Source organism: Anastrepha obliqua, chromosome 4 (genome assembly GCF_027943255.1).
Source record: "Anastrepha obliqua isolate idAnaObli1 chromosome 4, idAnaObli1_1.0, whole genome shotgun sequence".
NCBI classification, from domain to species: Eukaryota; Metazoa; Arthropoda; class Insecta; order Diptera; family Tephritidae; genus Anastrepha; species Anastrepha obliqua.
In genome coordinates, this window is record NC_072895.1 from 48851531 (window position 1) to 48868854 (window position 17324).

A 17324-nucleotide genomic window follows, 5' to 3' on the forward strand; every position below is an offset into this window, starting at 1 on the left:
CAATGCCATGACATCCAACATGTTGCAAAAGAAAGCAAAGGCCGATCGACTTGTTGGTCGTTTTGATGTGAAATGTGTGACTATTTGATCCATATAATCGACGCCAGCTTTATGTGTGTTATAATATAAAGTAGCCGATGGTCCTTTTGCCTCGCCTTCACACTCTTTAGTATAATGAACAGTGCAAAGTAAATTGACCGCATTATTCTTCTTTGGCACATAGCTGCTGATTGAAACAAGGTTTTTATAAAAACCAAATAATGACAAAAGCACTAGTCGAGAATTGTTCTTTTTCATATCTGGTGGAAGACAACGTTTGTTGGATCGTATGGTGCCAACTAATACGAGTCCTATAGCAGCGAGACGCTTAGCTCCATTCAATGTGACGAAAAAATTATCGGCTATTACTGTACGGCCGCTGTTTACATATCGGTTTGTTAATTGTAGCATCACATTTTCCCTTGATCAACTTCAGGCTCTTCTCCTTCTGTTCGGCTACAATACAAGTTTCCTTACAAGGGATATTTTGTTTTGGAGTCTCATGCCCACCAGATTTTTATGCCGTATTTCGCCGGTTTTGATGGAATATATTGCGTGAATTTTATTTTGCCTCGATATGGAAATAGTTGCTCATCGATAGTAATATTTTAATGCGGGCCATAATTATCTTTGAGGTTCTCATTCAAGATATTTCATATACCACGAATGGGTGCAGCTTTATCGGTTCTTTGGCGAAATTCACGGGTTTGATTCTTATCAAAACGAATATATCGTGTCAAAATTCTGAATAATGATAAGACATAGCGGAACGAAAAATGGCCAATGAATTCGAACGCCACAAAACTACCGCTTTCTGCATATTATTGTGTGTTACACCCATGGCCAAAAGAATGTGCGTGCTAAATGGTCTTAAAAGATAGTCTAAATATAGATTTACCATGAAAAAGAAAAAAAACAGGTAAACTAGGTAAAATGTATCATATCACGTATGTTTCTATACATTTGGTATAGGAGTCCAGCCAGACTCGAGGCGTACAACCAAAGGTGCAACTTTTTACATACATTTCGTCCTGTTCTAGGATCCTGTTAAAATAGTACAACTATTCATACATCGATAAAAAATTAAATTTTAGGAAGCTACCTACAGAATATAGAAGCACAAGTCGTAAGCAATAAAAGAAATATGTTAAATTCACGTACAAAGTAAATAAAGGCCAGCTTCAAGTGTTGATTGAGAGTAAATCGCAGCTAATGAAATCAAGGTATTGGTGAAAAGTATGCAATGACGTTTGGGAGCAGTTATTAAAGCTAAAGGCGGGCCAAAAGTCCTGAATACTCGTTTTTTCTATTATTTTTTTAATAACATTTTCTTTATATACCATTGTCGAATAACATTTTTGCATAAAATTTTGCCTTAGTTTGTTATTGCCTTAAGTTCTCTAATTCCAGAAATGGATTTGTAAGTTTTTGTTCCTTGTTCCTTTGTTTATAAACTGCGAGTGTACGAATAAATTGTGTGACCACTGTCCAATTCCATGGATTATGAAATAGCTGTTGAACCATTTTAGGTTGTGTTAGGTGTTCCAAATAGTTTGCTCACTGTGGGAAATTTTTCTGATGAATAACATATTTATACGTTTGAGTATAGAAGTAAACTGAAAAAATTAAAATAGTCATATTAATTTTGAGACCTATTCCATGTGGAAATTTTGGGTATAAAGACGATATTTTTTTTTCAAGATAAAATATACTGTATAAAAAGTTTTTTCTCATAAAATTTTTTTCATATTTGAAAAGAAAAAAAATCTCCTCACATTTGTTGTGTATTTCTTTCTCTATTAGCTGAGTCTATGCTCATAAAATTTCATAATGGGGCTCATATAACTTTTCGAACTTTATTCAAATATGTATAGCGAGCCAGAGCGTATATTTAAAAGCTGCGTTAACAGAAATGTCATATGAATCTGTTGAACCAAAATTTTAATAAAGCGCTAAGTGAGCTGTCATTTTGTAATCCATTTGATGGTCATCGCATACGAATTCAATGAATAAATTTGCTTGGTGACAATTTGAAAATGATAGCAATAGCTCATACTTACAGCTGTGAGCATGAAAGTGGTAGTATCTTAAAAAATTATTTTGAGGTCATTTATTTTTTGTCTTTAAATCATGCAAAAGAAACTTTCAATACCAAATACCTACGAAGGGTTAAGGGATCTCAGATGTATAGAGTTTATCTGAATTGATCTAGCAACTATCTAAATAACGGTGCTTTATTGGCGTCGTTACATTTTTAAGTGCAAAATTGAAGTAGCAGGGCCTTCAGTTTTTAAAGTTATACAATTAATATTAATAAAAGTTTGCACAGATTTAGATGAAAGTAGGTTTTTTATTTTTTATTAATATTTTTTTTTTCAATTTACGTGACTGTCATGGATATATTTCTTATGATTTGATTAAAATATAAATTTAAATGAAAACAAAATCAAATATGTGGAAAAGCCAGAAAGAGAGGAGCAAAATGAAAAACTTTCCTGCAAGACGATCGAAAATTGTTAGGTGATCCAAAGAGAATCGCATGAAGTCAGCCACACAAATTAAAAAATATATGAACTTAAATGTTTCGGATGGGAAGCTGTGTTAGCAACTCACAGATCACAAAAAAAGACTCTGCTGACAGCAAAACGTAGGTAGAAAAAAAAACACCTTTTGGAATTAGTAAGAAAACATACTAGCAGGACAGCTGACATGCGGCTTAATATTTTCTGACGAGTATAAAATAATTTTATATGTCGGCGCAGATTCAAGGCAATATGTTAGACATCTACCTGACACCGAAAGTCAGCCGCATTTCACTCTTAAAACCATTAAATCTGGTCGCCCAAAATTAATGGTTTGGCGCAGGACTCATACACAAAATTGGTAGCCCAACGAACACCAATATTTATGTGGTAATAATACAGAATGTTATAATATGTTGCCGTAGTGCAGAGAGTAAATGTCAAAAAAATGGGTCTACCAGCAGTATGATCAGAGACACATGACTTGGACACCCGACCTCAGCTTTATAGGAAATCTGTGGGGGACTTAAACACAGGGCGATATGAAATGTTACCAACTTCACACTGCTTGTATCTGTAAAACGGCTCATGACATCAACGTCAAAATTGTTCTAATGACAGTTCAATATATTGTTTCTAAGACATCAAAAGCATTTGCGTCTCAGCTTTGTTGAATTACTTTTTCTGTAGTGGAATTCAAACGTAATAGTGTGATTGCGTTATATTTGGCTGGAAAATCACAACCAGCCATTGTTCGTGAGCTCAGTCACCTCAAAGTGAATAAAATGTTCGTGTATCGCACTATAAAATGTTACAATGAGACTGGTAGCATTTCAAAACGCTATGGAGGTGGACCAAAAAAAAAAACCGCAACAACGCCAGAAATGGTTCGGAAAGTGAAAGCTCGACTTGAACGAAATCCACATTGAAGTGGAAGGAAAATGGGCAAAGAACTGAAAATATCGGAAGACAGCATTCGACGCATATTGAAAAATGAGCTCAAGGTCAAGGCTTACAAGCTCCAAAAAGCACCGGGTCTTTCACCCCAGCAAAAAAATGTCGGTGCGAAAGAGGAAAGGAGTTGTCGCGCTTGCACGAACGTGGCGAATTTCCTAACATTGTGTTTTCTGATGAGAAAAATTTCCCAATTGAGCAGTTCATGAACACTCAAAACGATCGTGTTTACTTGACCGAACGCTCACACGAGAATTTGACCCTATGTATGGCCACTCGAAGCAATTTCCCATCGCAAGTAATGGTTTGGGCCGCAGTGACCGCTGATGGACGCTCTCCAATAGTTTTTATCGAGCCTGGTGTCAAAGTGAATGTGACTTATTATCGGAAAAATGTTTTAGAAGCTGCTTTAGAGCCATGGACACGCAAACATTTCGGTCGTAGGCCATGGACGTTCCACCGTCTCATAAAGCTCGTGTGAACCAAGAATGGTTAAAAATCATGTTCCACACTTCATTTCGTCCACACAATGGCTTTCGAATTCGCCAGACGCAAATGCGATGGACTATTCCATCTGGTCCATTTTGGAGAGCAAGGTGAGGACTAAAAAATAGACCAGTATGGATAAAAACCAATTTCACACAAAAAAGTCATGATGATTTGAATAGGTAACACTTCAAATCGTTCACCCTGTAGAGCTGTACATAATTCCAAACCGACTAATAATCAAAATATTGGGAAATTGTTAAAGATGCGTGGCTGAAGATTTCGAAGCGGCGATGTGAGCAATTGGTTGCCTCAATGCCTCGCCGTTGTGATGCTGTAATAAAAAACATTAGATTCAACTTTTTATCTGGAAACTTTGTCAGTGCAGTTTTTCTTTACTTTTTGATTTATAAACTTGGTTATTTGTTTTCAATTAAAGACTATATAAAATTGCCATTGTAGATTTCAATTTGCTGAGCTCGACAGCAAACTCGTCAATTCAACATAAAATCAGACAAACCTCGTACCTTTCGTAACTCCTACGGCTTCGAAAATTAATACGGCCATTATAGCTTAAGGATTTCGTTCAATTAAATAAAGCTGAATATTGCATGGTAACATATTGATATTATATAAAATCCGTACTTGCATCTACAGTAATGTGCAAAATATGCGTACATTTTTTGTTCACATCTTCTTGCTCTAGGCTAACACAGATGCACCTAGTGAATACACTAAATATAGTTCATCAAGAATATTTCATAGAGCATATAACGGACTCCTACTTGGTTCTAAGCGAATTTGGTAATGTACATACATACATATGTTGTTCCGGAAGATTTTGATTTTTGTTTATGCCTTCCTTATATATCTCTTCCATATTTCCATTAGCATCATCTAATCTAACCCAATTCTTACCTGGTATGAATGTCAATAAATTTATAGCAAACAAATTTCCTGGATGAAATAATTTCGCGATATCCTCCAGCAATTGGGTTACCAAGTTTATACAGTTTAGCAGCCTTGGAATATTTTATGTGGGGACATCTTAAAGAAATTTAATTTTTTTTGGTGATTACCTAGTATTACCTAGTTTGCGCATATTAGCGAGTATACCAAACAATAATTTCCATCTTTCTCGTGCTAACCGGCGCCAGTTGGGCACACGAAGCGAAGCTAAGTCTTTCTCACCTGATCCTTTCAACGCAGAGGTGATCTTCCTCTTTTTCTGCCACCACCAGCTGGTACCGCATGGAATACTTTCAAATACTAGAGAGATTCTACGTTGGTTTTTAAGGCTGACAATGTTATCGGTGCTAATGCTGGTTCCTAAATAAACGCGGTTTTTTACAACCTCGAAATCATAATTGTCTACATTGGCGTGGGTGCCGATACGCGAGTGCGCCGACTGTTTGTTTGATGACAGGAGGTACTTCATTTTGTCCTCGTTCACCTCCAGACCCATTAGCTTTGCTTATTTATACAATTTGGAAAAGGCAGAACTAACAGCGCGGTTTTAAGGCCGATGATGTAAATACAGCGCTTCTTGTATTGAGCAACGTAATCTTGCGTAGCCGAATTAGTTTTGCGCGGACTCCAAATTCAGACATACCGGCATATAGTTAAATCCTTTTCGAACTTTTTCAGTGTCATTTACTGTCGAATGCAGCTTAGAAGTCGACGAAAAGATGATGTGTGTCGATTTTCCTTTAATGGGTATTTTCCAAGATTTGGCGTATTGTGAATATTTGGTCGATGGTGGACTTTCCAGGTCTAAAACCACACTGATAAGGTCGAATCAGTTGGTTAATGGTGGACTTTAGCCTTTCACACAATACGCTCACTTGAACCTTATAGGCGATATTTAGAAGACTAATCTCACGATTATTAGCACAAATTGCAGGATCACCCTTCTTATGGATTGGGCAGAGTATACTTCAATTTCAGTCGGCAGACATGCTTTCATCCAATGATATTTTGCATAGCAGCTGATGCATGCACCTTACGAGCATTTCGGTGCGATGTTTGAATAGCTCAGCCGGCAGTCCGTCGACGCCCGCGGCTTTGATTTTCTTTAGTCGCATTATCGCTGTTCTCACCTCATCATGGTCGGGTAGCCGAACGACAATTCCGTTGTCAACGATTATAGTATTGGAATCTTCAGAAGTGTTCCCTCCATAATGTAAGTGAGTAAAAATAATCTTACGGATTAGAAAAAATCAGTACTTTGATTATTATTTTTGGTGTTTGGCCGAGCTCCTTCCTTTATATGTGATGTGCGTTTTCATGTTTCCCATAAATGGAGAGGTCTACAGTCTTACATCGAAGACACTTAAAGTATTGGGCGGTCAAATATAGCCATTAATAATATAGTAATAATTAAGTATTATACAATAATATCTCTAACGTTTAGAGATTCGTAAAAAGACACTTACCAGTGGCAGAATGATAAAAATTTATTTTATTTTTATTTATTTATTTTTTATTTCATTATTGCGTCTAAATATTGACTTTTACGCCAGATACACTCTTGAAATCTGGCCTCTGTACTATGTGCCATACGGTGGAGAAGTGATGTCGAGAATGGCAACCTCGCAAACAATTTTTTGAAGGTAATCGCTGAGTCTGTTTCATAGACTTTACTTTTGGGGTACCACCACAGAAAAAAGTCCATAGTGGTAAGTTGGGGCAACTTTGGTGGCCATGATATGGCGCCGAAACGGCTGATCAGTTTATTAGGGAGAAATCGTGCAGTATCCCAAGGTCTCTCTGGTCGTGTGCGGCGTGGTGCCATTCTTGCTGAAACTATGTGTGTGTACTGAAGAAATGATGTTCTCTCATTATTGGTCAGAAATAATTGTTACATATTTTAGAAATAACAAATTTATTAAGTAACTTATTTGCATCACAACTGTGAGCTTCGATAGAAATTTCATTTAAAAAAAGCAGCAAACGATTTATTTCATCAAAATAATTAAATGCCGATTTGCCGTAAAATTTTGACAAACGAAGCTGCTTTCACGAGTGAACTAAAATTGAATCTAATAAGTTATGTATAGGTAATCATATTATATATGTCGGACACAAAAAACCTTTCAAAATTATTATTGTACTCTATGTTTGACGAACTGTAAGAAATGATTGGAACGTTTCGATAAGTTTTTTGATACGAATGTCTTGAATCAAACTTGACTGAAACCAGTAAATACGTACAGCAACAGAAATACGTTTACAGGTTTTTTATCTGAAGCAGCACACATATTTGTGGAACAGCATAAAGGCGCGCGCCACAAATAGGAGGCGAAGCTCGGCCAAACACCTAACAGAACACCTAATGCGCCTCGTATTATTATTATTTTCATAAATGCATGAGATGTGTTAAAAAAATAGGACGTTTCAAAATTTTGTATTAGCAGATTTCATAGCACAGTGTAACCAAATGGAAAAAATCGTAATCGTTCGTATTTCATTGCAGTTTCTTGATGGATTATGCTTTTGGTTGCATACATATATATATAAACCGTTAGCATGAATATAAATTGTGCACCACATATTAATAAGTTTTGAGTATTTGTTTATTTATTTATTTTTTTTTTTTTTAATTTTGTTCATAATACAACAAGAATTATATAAAGCAAAGTTTCGAACCTTCTATAAAATTTGTAAAAAGTCGGCAAATTTACATCAAGATTTCAAACTTAAAAAAAATTCTGGTATGCAGCTTCATATAAGTAGATCAATGACTTGATATATTGATATTAATATATTGATTGATATATTCGTGTCTGTCATGCAATTCATCGTAGACTGTTTTTCGTAGAAACTAAGAAATTGTAATCATACAATTCGAATAGCTCCAAACGTACATTCAAAATTCGTACAGCAGCATTCACTAAATACTCTCGTAACGTCAAATCTTAGAGTTTCGTATAATTTTTCTTCGACGACATTCGACTAACGAACAAAAATTAGAACGATTAATAAAAAGAGTATTTAAAAGGAAGCAAATACAAAAACTGTAAAATATAAGTCCTATATTAACTAAGCTTTAAATAAAAATCATTTTTTGAAGTATATGTATGTACTTTTATGTGACTTCTCTAGGTGTAAAGTTGTAACAACACGGCAGCAGTAGCCACTTTGTTGGAGCTAATAAAGGAGCAATCAATCATGGCATTGGTACTGCAGTAGCCCTTCCGGTTGTAGTAGATGACATTTTCTTTAGTGGGCGATATAAATTTTTATGTTCGTCCCATCCACACACAAAATGATGCCAGGAAATCTAATCTAATCTTTTGATAGAATTCCATTTTGCTTTGCCGTTTTTCTCATACACTCATGTCGAAATTTACCCACTGAGGACACATTCGTGTTTGTAGAGACGCTTATACGTCTTTTAGCACAATGTTAAATGTCGGCTGCCCTAAAATCGTTGCCAACTCCGTGCTGTAAAACAGAGGATAGTAGGAGAACTGAAGTTATGGACCACGACCTCGCTGAGCTTGCGCTGTTTTCAATAAAACTCAAAACGTATGTAAATGCAGCTTTATTTAAACGGTTTGGTTAAAACGGTATTTAAATAAACTTTTTGTTTAACGAAGCACTTACATTGGTTCGTCCATATCGAGAGGGTTACTTGCATTTCTTAAAATTTTTCGCTCAATTCTGAGATTCCGTTTGCTTCTCTCACTTTCCTTCTCCATAACACAACCGCGCATGTCAACGAATACGTTTTAATTTGAAAATTACGCTAGCTTGACAAAACACTTAAAGACTATTTGCTAAATTGTCTTGTTTACATTGAAGTGAGCTGTTGTCGACATATCAAAATTTTACATTTGAGTTTGGCAGCACTTTCTTCGTGCCCGTAGTAGACGTTCGTATTCGAAGATTTTCTTCGATGGATTCTATGGTAGGATAATGGATAATAAAGTGCAATTTTCCAATGGTTAAAAAATCGCTTTGAAAGTTTTTCTGCTGACTGTCTTCGATGTTTTCTTCCATATAAAAAAAAAAAGTGGAGTAGACAAGACCGTGTTCGAAAAAAAAATCAGTGTAATTTTTTATCTATGTACTTGGAACTTGCACCTCTTTATACTAGAATTCAATCATCTATAAAATTGCATATCCGAAATTTTTCTAAAAATTCTGTGTAAAAATTTGAAACATTGATGAAAATTTGCCGAATTTTTACAAATTTTATATAAAATTCAAACCTTAATTTGCACGGTAGTTATTGTAGAATGAACTATATATATATATATATATATATATATATTAACATTTAGTGCTTCATGACCAGAATGAAGGATTCATTTGCCAAATTAGCGAATACTAACAAATGTCGCTTGGCACTTTTTTATGAACGTATTTTCTTTCTGCATGTTTTTTGGCACGCATGCGGGTAACAAACAGGTAAAATGATGATATGGGCTATAATTCTGCATACTCAGAGTTTTTAAATTTTAAAATTTATTAAATGTTTTCTTTTTTTCATTCGCATAAAGTTAAAACTTAGACTATATGGTTTTTATATGAGAATGCACTTTACTTTCATACTTAAAAAAAATCTTTCAAGCAGAAACACAAAACTAAAGAATTTTTACTTTTATATTCAAAGTAAAATGCTATTTCTTAATATAAATGATCGGATGTTTATTTCATTATTAAGAGGAAGGTATGCCGTTAATAGTGGAAAATAACATCAGGCAAATGACCACCACGACCACGCTTACAGGACAATATCCTTTCATGAAATTTTCCATAACCGAATAGCAAAGTGACTATCCTATGTTCTCGATAGCTTCACGAATTCCATATTTTAGGTCTTGAATCGACCCTGGGCTGTTGGCGTAGACCTTCTCTTTCACGTGACGCCAAAGAAAAAAGTTACAAGGTTCAAAATCAAAAGATCTCGGTGGCCAATTGTGATCAGAGAGATAACACGGTCCGGAAACATATCACGTAAAAGATCAATGGTTTCGTTGCTTGAGTAGCACCTAGCGCTGTCTTGTTGAAAACAAACGTTGTCCAGATCAATACCATCCAACTCCGGCCATAAAAAATCGTTAATCATCCCTCGATAGCGATAGATAACACCTGTTATTGGAAATCTCTATATTAATAAAAAACACAAAAAAAATTATCAAAACTTGTCAATAAGTCCCTGTGCTATTGTGATTAAACGCACTGTATGTGAAATTGAGAAGCATATCGCATTTTTGGAGCATGTACTGGAACCCACTGAATCATTTATTTAATTTATGACGTGTGGTAGCTTCCTAATACTAAGGTAGAAAGCTAATATTGAGCTATAGTAAAAGCAAGTTGCATGGCGTTATGCACAGCACTGTATCTGAATATGTATGGTAATTGTGTTTAAATGCTATGCTCTTCTTTTTGCTTGAGAGTGCGCTTACATTTACATAATTGTGCATGTGTGGGTTTTTGTTCTGCTGAATAATTAATAAATACAATAAACTGTAATATTCTTCTGCTCCATTGCCGTCTTATGTCGAAATTAATTATAAATGACATCCGCCTTTGTATGGCTGCGGGCGCTACGTGAATTGTCAGTATGGCATATAGGAATGCAAATGTATGCGTGACATTTTGAGTGTGCCACATGTATTTGTGCAAGTTACGAGCGTACTTACAAATTAAGCTGACAACGTATTTTTCCACTTAATTACAAGTAAATTTGCTACAAATACAATAGCAAATGAGTTACATGCACATAGACGTAAGCCTGCTGGCGCTTTGTGGCCTTATCGCGTCAATTGCTCCACCAATCTTTCGTGGAAGTTAATCTCTCATTTAATTACAATCGTAATATCTATTATTAGTATTAATGTTTATTGCTTTTTTGAGTAGAAAACATATTGGATTTTACAGTTCACTGCTTTCGTCGCGATTGTCGCTGCTGAGCGCTTAATTGACTTGCATGCAAAAACTTACATTAAATTCAGATATTTGTAAAACCAACAACTTTTCATGAGACATGAAAATAGGAGTAATGAAAATAACGCTGAAAAATGCCTGCTTTAGTAATTATAATGAAATACAAGGTGAAGTTCGAAAAAAACATAAAAATGTGTTTGACGACGCCATCTTTTTAATGAGTTAGTCCATTGGAAGTTGCATCCTTAGCTGACTTCCAGTGATGCTTGGTGGCTTTCGGTTCAGTGGAAGCGAAGTTATAGCGTCTGAAGTCATACAACCATCGGTACAAAAGTGAGTTTCGAACAAATATCAAATTTTGTTTTAAAATAAGTAAAACGATTACCGAAACATTTGAATTAATGAAAAAAATTTATGGCGATGATTGCCTATCTCTTGTCAGAGTTCATGAGTGGCTTACAGGTTTCAGAGATGGTTGTGAGGACATAAATGACAATGAACATACGGGCCGCCCAAAATCAGTAATCACCGAAAACTCCATCGAAATTGTTCGTAAATTTATCAAAAATGAACCAAAATCATCGTTAAAATTCATGGAATCGGAGTTGAGTATCTCCAAAACATCGATTATAGAAGCATAAGAAGCAAAAGTTAAGAGGACCAAAAATTGCTCAGAGCTCCACAATCGAAAGACCTCATTAAAGAGGCGAGAAAAGACGAGAACTTCGTTTACAACATTGTAACTGGTGATAAAACGTATTGTTTCCCACATGAATTTGAAACTAAACGTGAAAGTGCCGACTGGAAGGCCCCAGATGAGCCGTCACCCAAAAAATCGCGTTTGGAGGAATCAACAATCAAATTGATGCTCATTTGATTTTACGATTCCAACGGAATTGTCCACAAGGAGTTCGCACCAACGGGCCAAATCGCAATGCAATTTACTATCTTGGCGTTTTGAATACCGCGAAGGAGGAGTTTGGCGCTTATTGAATGATAATGCACCATTTCAGCGATTCACTCTTGTGACTTGCGTTTGTAGAGGCCATCCAAAAGGGTTCTACCGACATCCGGAAGGACATTCCGGCCAATGACTTGAAACACTCTTTCGAAAAGCTTTTAGATCACGCAAAACAGTGTATCGAGGCCTGAGGCAACTCTTTTGAATAAATAAACTCGAAGGTGTCGGAACAAATTTTTTTCGTCTGAAATCAAAATTAATTTTGTTATTGTATTTGAGTAATAGCTATGTGCTCATTCTTGAAATGTTTCAAAAATTTGAATTTTTTTTCTATGTAACATGCGATACTAATCCCCGATATCTTCAAATTGGTGACTCTCTGCGTCCATGAAGGGTGTCTGGAGCAGTCAGTTTATATGCATAAAAAATGAAATAATTAGGAAGCCTGAATCATAAAGATTTATTTTCTTTTAAATGAATGTTAAAAATAACAATTGTTCAATTCGAAAGGAAAAGAAGTTGATAAAAAAATGTTTGAATTTTTGTTTCTTTGGCTTAGAAGCAACTATCTTGCTCAGCTATCATCTTGCCTCACTGTTGCTATAGCAATTACTGTGGCCATTTGTTTTACCTTTCATTCATGTGCAGATTTGCATGCTGATCATATTATGTTGGAAACTAGATGATCCCTAGGGCTTAATATTTGTACAACAAATAGTTTCGATTTTGATATTTAAAAAATCATTGAATAAATGGTAGCTTTTCTGGAACTTTATAAGTATAGTTTATAAATATATTTTACCAGAGTAGGAAATGAAATTGAACAAATAATAAAATTTATCAATGAAGTTGTTCTCATAGAAACACTCTGAATTCCAGGTCTGGGCACAACTGATCCTTCAGACAGCAGTGGCAAATCCTCTCATTTATGTTTAGGAAAGAATGGAAAATATGTTGACCTATTTGAAAGGAAGAAAATAAATAATTAGAGAACATAAGAAACTCTTACCCGCCAAGTGATATCAGCGTCAGCAGACTTTATCCGCGAATACTCAATGCTCAATTACATTTCTATTTTTCTGGTTTATGCCCAAAGTATTGAGACTTTTCATGCCTCCCCAAATAAGAGTCCAAAGGTGTGATATTACGCGATCTTGGTGGCCAATCCACTAGACCGATACGAAATATATACACTGAAAAGACAACGCAGTAAATCCATTGCTTCACAGACTATATGGCTAGTAGCGCCCTCTTGTTGAAACCAAATGTTTTAAAAACTACGGACTTCAATTTCCCGCATCTAAAAGTCGGTTATCATGGCGCGAAAGCGTTCGCAATTCACTATTACATTGGCACTAGTTAGGTCCTTGAAGAAATATGGGCTTCACCCATAGGACGCACTAAACGATTATTTTATATGTAATGGCTGTTTTTGATTGGCCTCACGTTGCTTTTCAACCCAAATACGGCAATTTTGGTTATTGACGTAATTATGTTACAGGTTTAGAAGATAAATTGGCTGATTTAGAGAGAACCCCTACTACGACTCCCGATTCCATCTTGGAACCGTCAGTGAAGACAGAGGTGCAAGCTTCGGTGCAGATTTTCTCCTCGATCCCATTATGCCTATTTGGAAAGATTGCCCTAGCATTACGCTCAAACTCTAGTTTGCGGATAGAGAGATTTGCTCGAAATTCGGAGAAATACGGTGTTAACTGTCCGAAAATGCTACCATGTCGCTTGAAAGATTGCCTCCAGAGGTCAATCTCCTTTAACCTGATTGGACTTTGAGCTGCGATGGAAATAACATAAAAGTTGATGGGAAGTGAGGGCAAATACTTGTGCAAAACGACATTCAGGGCAGCACTGGGACAAGTTTTACATGCTCTGGTGATGCCAATGCATGCAATCCTTTGTACTATCCCCAGTTTAATGATATTATAGCCTTTCAGAAGAGCTTTCCACCAAATAAGGTGGAAGTACGTTGTACATTCACAGCACGACCTGTGGTTTGAGTCCCCATTTTCATTGCCGAACATAGATTTGCAGGAGTAGAAAGCTATATTGGGCTTTTTTACCCGATTTTCAATGTGTAGCTTCCAATGGAGTTTGGAGTCGAGTATCACTCCAAGATACCTAACTTCCGATGAGAGCGGGATAACGTGGTTGTTTAATTTGGGAAGTCGAAAGGGTGGAGGTTTATATTTTCTGGTAAATAGTACCAGCTCTGTTTTGTCAGAGTTGACTCGAAGACTGCAGGTGACAGCCCAGCGACTAAGTACGGCCAGTGACCTTTCCAAAATCTCAGCCATGACTGAGGGAAACGGTCCCGATACCAACAGGAACAAGTCTTCGGCGTATGCTAGAGGCTTAACCCCACACTTATTTAGCATTATCAGAACTTCGACAATAGAAACTCGTCAAAGTAGGGGCGAAAGGACACCACCCTGCGGCGTCCCCCTGTGAACGAATCTAGTGACTTTAGCCCCTATTGCGACCGCAGTAACATTCCTGCAGCCAAGCAGAGACGACGAGCCTTTAGTCTATCTAACGCAGTAACAATTGACTCCGCTTTGATGTTATTAAAAGCACCTTCTATATCTATGAAGGCCACCAAAGTGAATTTTTGTCTTCCAGAGATTTTTCCACAGTTCCTACGACCTCGTATAAGGCTGATTGCGTAGATTTCCCTTTCAGGTTAGCCTGTCGCGCTGGAGATAATTTGGATTCGATGAGGTCTCGGATATGATCTTTCAAGGCCTTTTAGGACAAATGAGGTAAAACTTACAGACCTAAAGTCCTTGGCCGAGTCTTGACCCCTCCTCCCTGCCTTGGGTATGAAAACAACCCTCGTTTTCTTCCAGTTGACGGAAACGTGATTAAGAGTGATACACACCAAGTAGATTTCTTGCAGGACAGGAACCACCACGGTACTTGTTTTCTGAAGCATTACAGGCAAGATATCGTCAGCACTAGGAGATTTAAAAGGAGAAAAACTATTTATTGCCCACGTGATTCTGTAAGGATAGATTCCAGGGAAACATCGAGTAGCCCTGCAGCAAATACCACATTTGAAGTTGAGCTTCAAAAATATGCCCATTAGTGCATTTAAAATAACTGAACTATGAAATCGTTCTTCCTTAAAAAAAAAAAATCAAATAAGCAAAAAGGACGATTTGGAGGCATTTGCGTGAGTGCTTTGCAAAATTTTAATATTTGCCAAGAAAAGTTTTATGCTGCAACGAAAATGCAAAATTTTTCCAATTACTGTATTTATAGCTACAAAAAGTTTTGTGTTTCGTTGTGGGAAATAAATAAAAAAAGTTGGGAGAGTTGTGCGTTACTGGTCATTTTCTTCCAACGAATATATTTACGCAATCAAGTATTTATATATATATACGTGTAAATATACATACATGTATATATGTAAATATATCTGCACATACTCGTATATTAAGGTACCTCTCCAAATAAAAAAAATTGCAATTCTTCTTCTGGAATTCTAAAATTTGTTATTTGTTGTCTAAAGATTTAATAGAGCTGTACATATTTGGATACTCCTCCATAAAATCATGTTCTTTAATAAATAATATTGCACAAAATCCACGCGGATGATAAATGAGTTTAAGCTTATCAGAGCAGCGTAAACATGTTAAAAAATTTCATCAAAATAATGAAATTTTTATTGCTAATTTTTATTTTTTTTGGAGAATACGTTTAAGGAAAATTAGATTAATTCATTGGAAGTTCATTTTCTCATAAATGTAACTTCTTATGGTGTTGGCTTCTGCCAAAATGTGTTATTCTTCCACGGTGGACATATTTTTCAATGTTGCACACAACCCAGTAAAAGTGCACACAATACTGCAAAACACTCTCTTTGTCAGGCACACGCATGCCTTACTACTAATGTTTTAAGAAGTCAGCTGATTTTCACAGCAACCAAGCGCCCGGGCAAAATTTCTCAAGAGAGAAAATTAGCCACATTCGCTTTCGGCACATTCGCATTCGCAATGACATTTTACATTTTTCTTCGGATACAGAATTTTCACGCCGGATTAAATTTATTTCGTAATCAAAACGAAAAAAAGAGGAAAATGAAAATAGAAAATTTTTTTGTGAAGAACGAAATGGACATTAAATTAACCCGCTCATGTCCGCTTGTTTTCGCTGATATTACTATTCTTTGTTCCACTGATACAATTTTTTCACATTTGTATGCAAACTTTTTAAGTTTAAGCTTTCTTATCATTTAAATTGATTTTTCGGAAAAAGACTTTTTAAAATCTAATTTCATTTATAAAAACCTCGATTTTTAAAGATATTCGTCGGGGCACCTCACAGAAATCTGTATATTTTTCCAAAATATTTTGGAAGAGGTCTTACGCTCTTGAGCGCATTTTTGAATTCTGATGAGAAAACTTTGGCGGTTTTTTTGTTTAAAGAGTGATGCACCCTAATGTGCATATGCTTGTTTAGTGTGCTGGCATGCGTATGGGGCAGTCCATTTTTTATTACAAAGGTTTTTGCCACTAATGAGTGCATTATGCCATAAAAAATTTGCACTGTATTGATATTAAATGATTCGCTTTTGTTTTGCTTTATATTTGTATGGATGTCTATATGTGAAATATTTATATGTATCTGTATACAAACACTTTCACTTGATTTTAATTAAAAGTTTTCAAAAAAGTTTTTACACACACATGCACAACCGTCCAAATAGATACTACTTGATAATAATTTTTATAAATATACACACACATACATGCAAGTATACTACCAGCACTTAAGTATAAATAAAATAAAAAATCATTAAAGGAACCATTAATAATCCTACCTTTTTATTGTTTCTCGTTTACTCTCTCTCTCTCTCTCTCCACCTTTCACCTTCGTTTTCTCGCTAAAACTTATGCAATTTTCTACTCGCTGTTTGCACTTTTCCAATTTAAAAACATGAAACTCTTTTGATTATTTTAATTATTTTATGCTTTTTTGTAATCTTATAACTACATTGCATTTGACCACGCCAAATTTTCCTTCCCTCTTCCCACTCCACTATGCCCCCTCTTTGTCGCTTCTCTTTGTGTTCGCGATTTTTTCGTTTACGCTGCAAAGTTTTTGCCCTTACAGCTGCTTTGCTGGGTGCGCGTTTTCGCGCTGGTTCCAATGCTGGAATGCTTGGCTTGGGCGCCTTACCCGGCCTTGGTGGCCCACCGGCATCGGATGCGGATGGCGATGGCATGGAGGGCAATAATTTGGATGTACCTGCTGGCTGTAATATGGGACGACGACGTAGTCGTGCAGTGCTCTATCAATTATCCGGTCACTATAAGCCCGAAAAGGTGAAGACGAAATTGAAATTAGGAAATGTGAGTAAAAATATTTTTATGCATACATTTGTCATCACAGTCAAATTGCCCTACGATTTTTTCCAAATATTTAGTTGTATTGCTTTATGA

The 17324-nt window shown here is 36.0% G+C and overlaps 1 protein-coding gene across 1 annotated transcript in view; it reads left to right on the top strand.

The window, feature by feature from the left end:
* Positions 1 to 17324, top strand: part of LOC129245695 (potassium voltage-gated channel subfamily H member 8) — a 216844-nt gene that overhangs the window by 87776 nt on the left and 111744 nt on the right. Inside the window, exon 5 of the mRNA XM_054884034.1 lies at positions 16996 to 17234. Coding sequence (XP_054740009.1) covers positions 16996 to 17234 — 239 coding nt within the window. The remainder of the gene's footprint in view (positions 1 to 16995; positions 17235 to 17324) is intronic.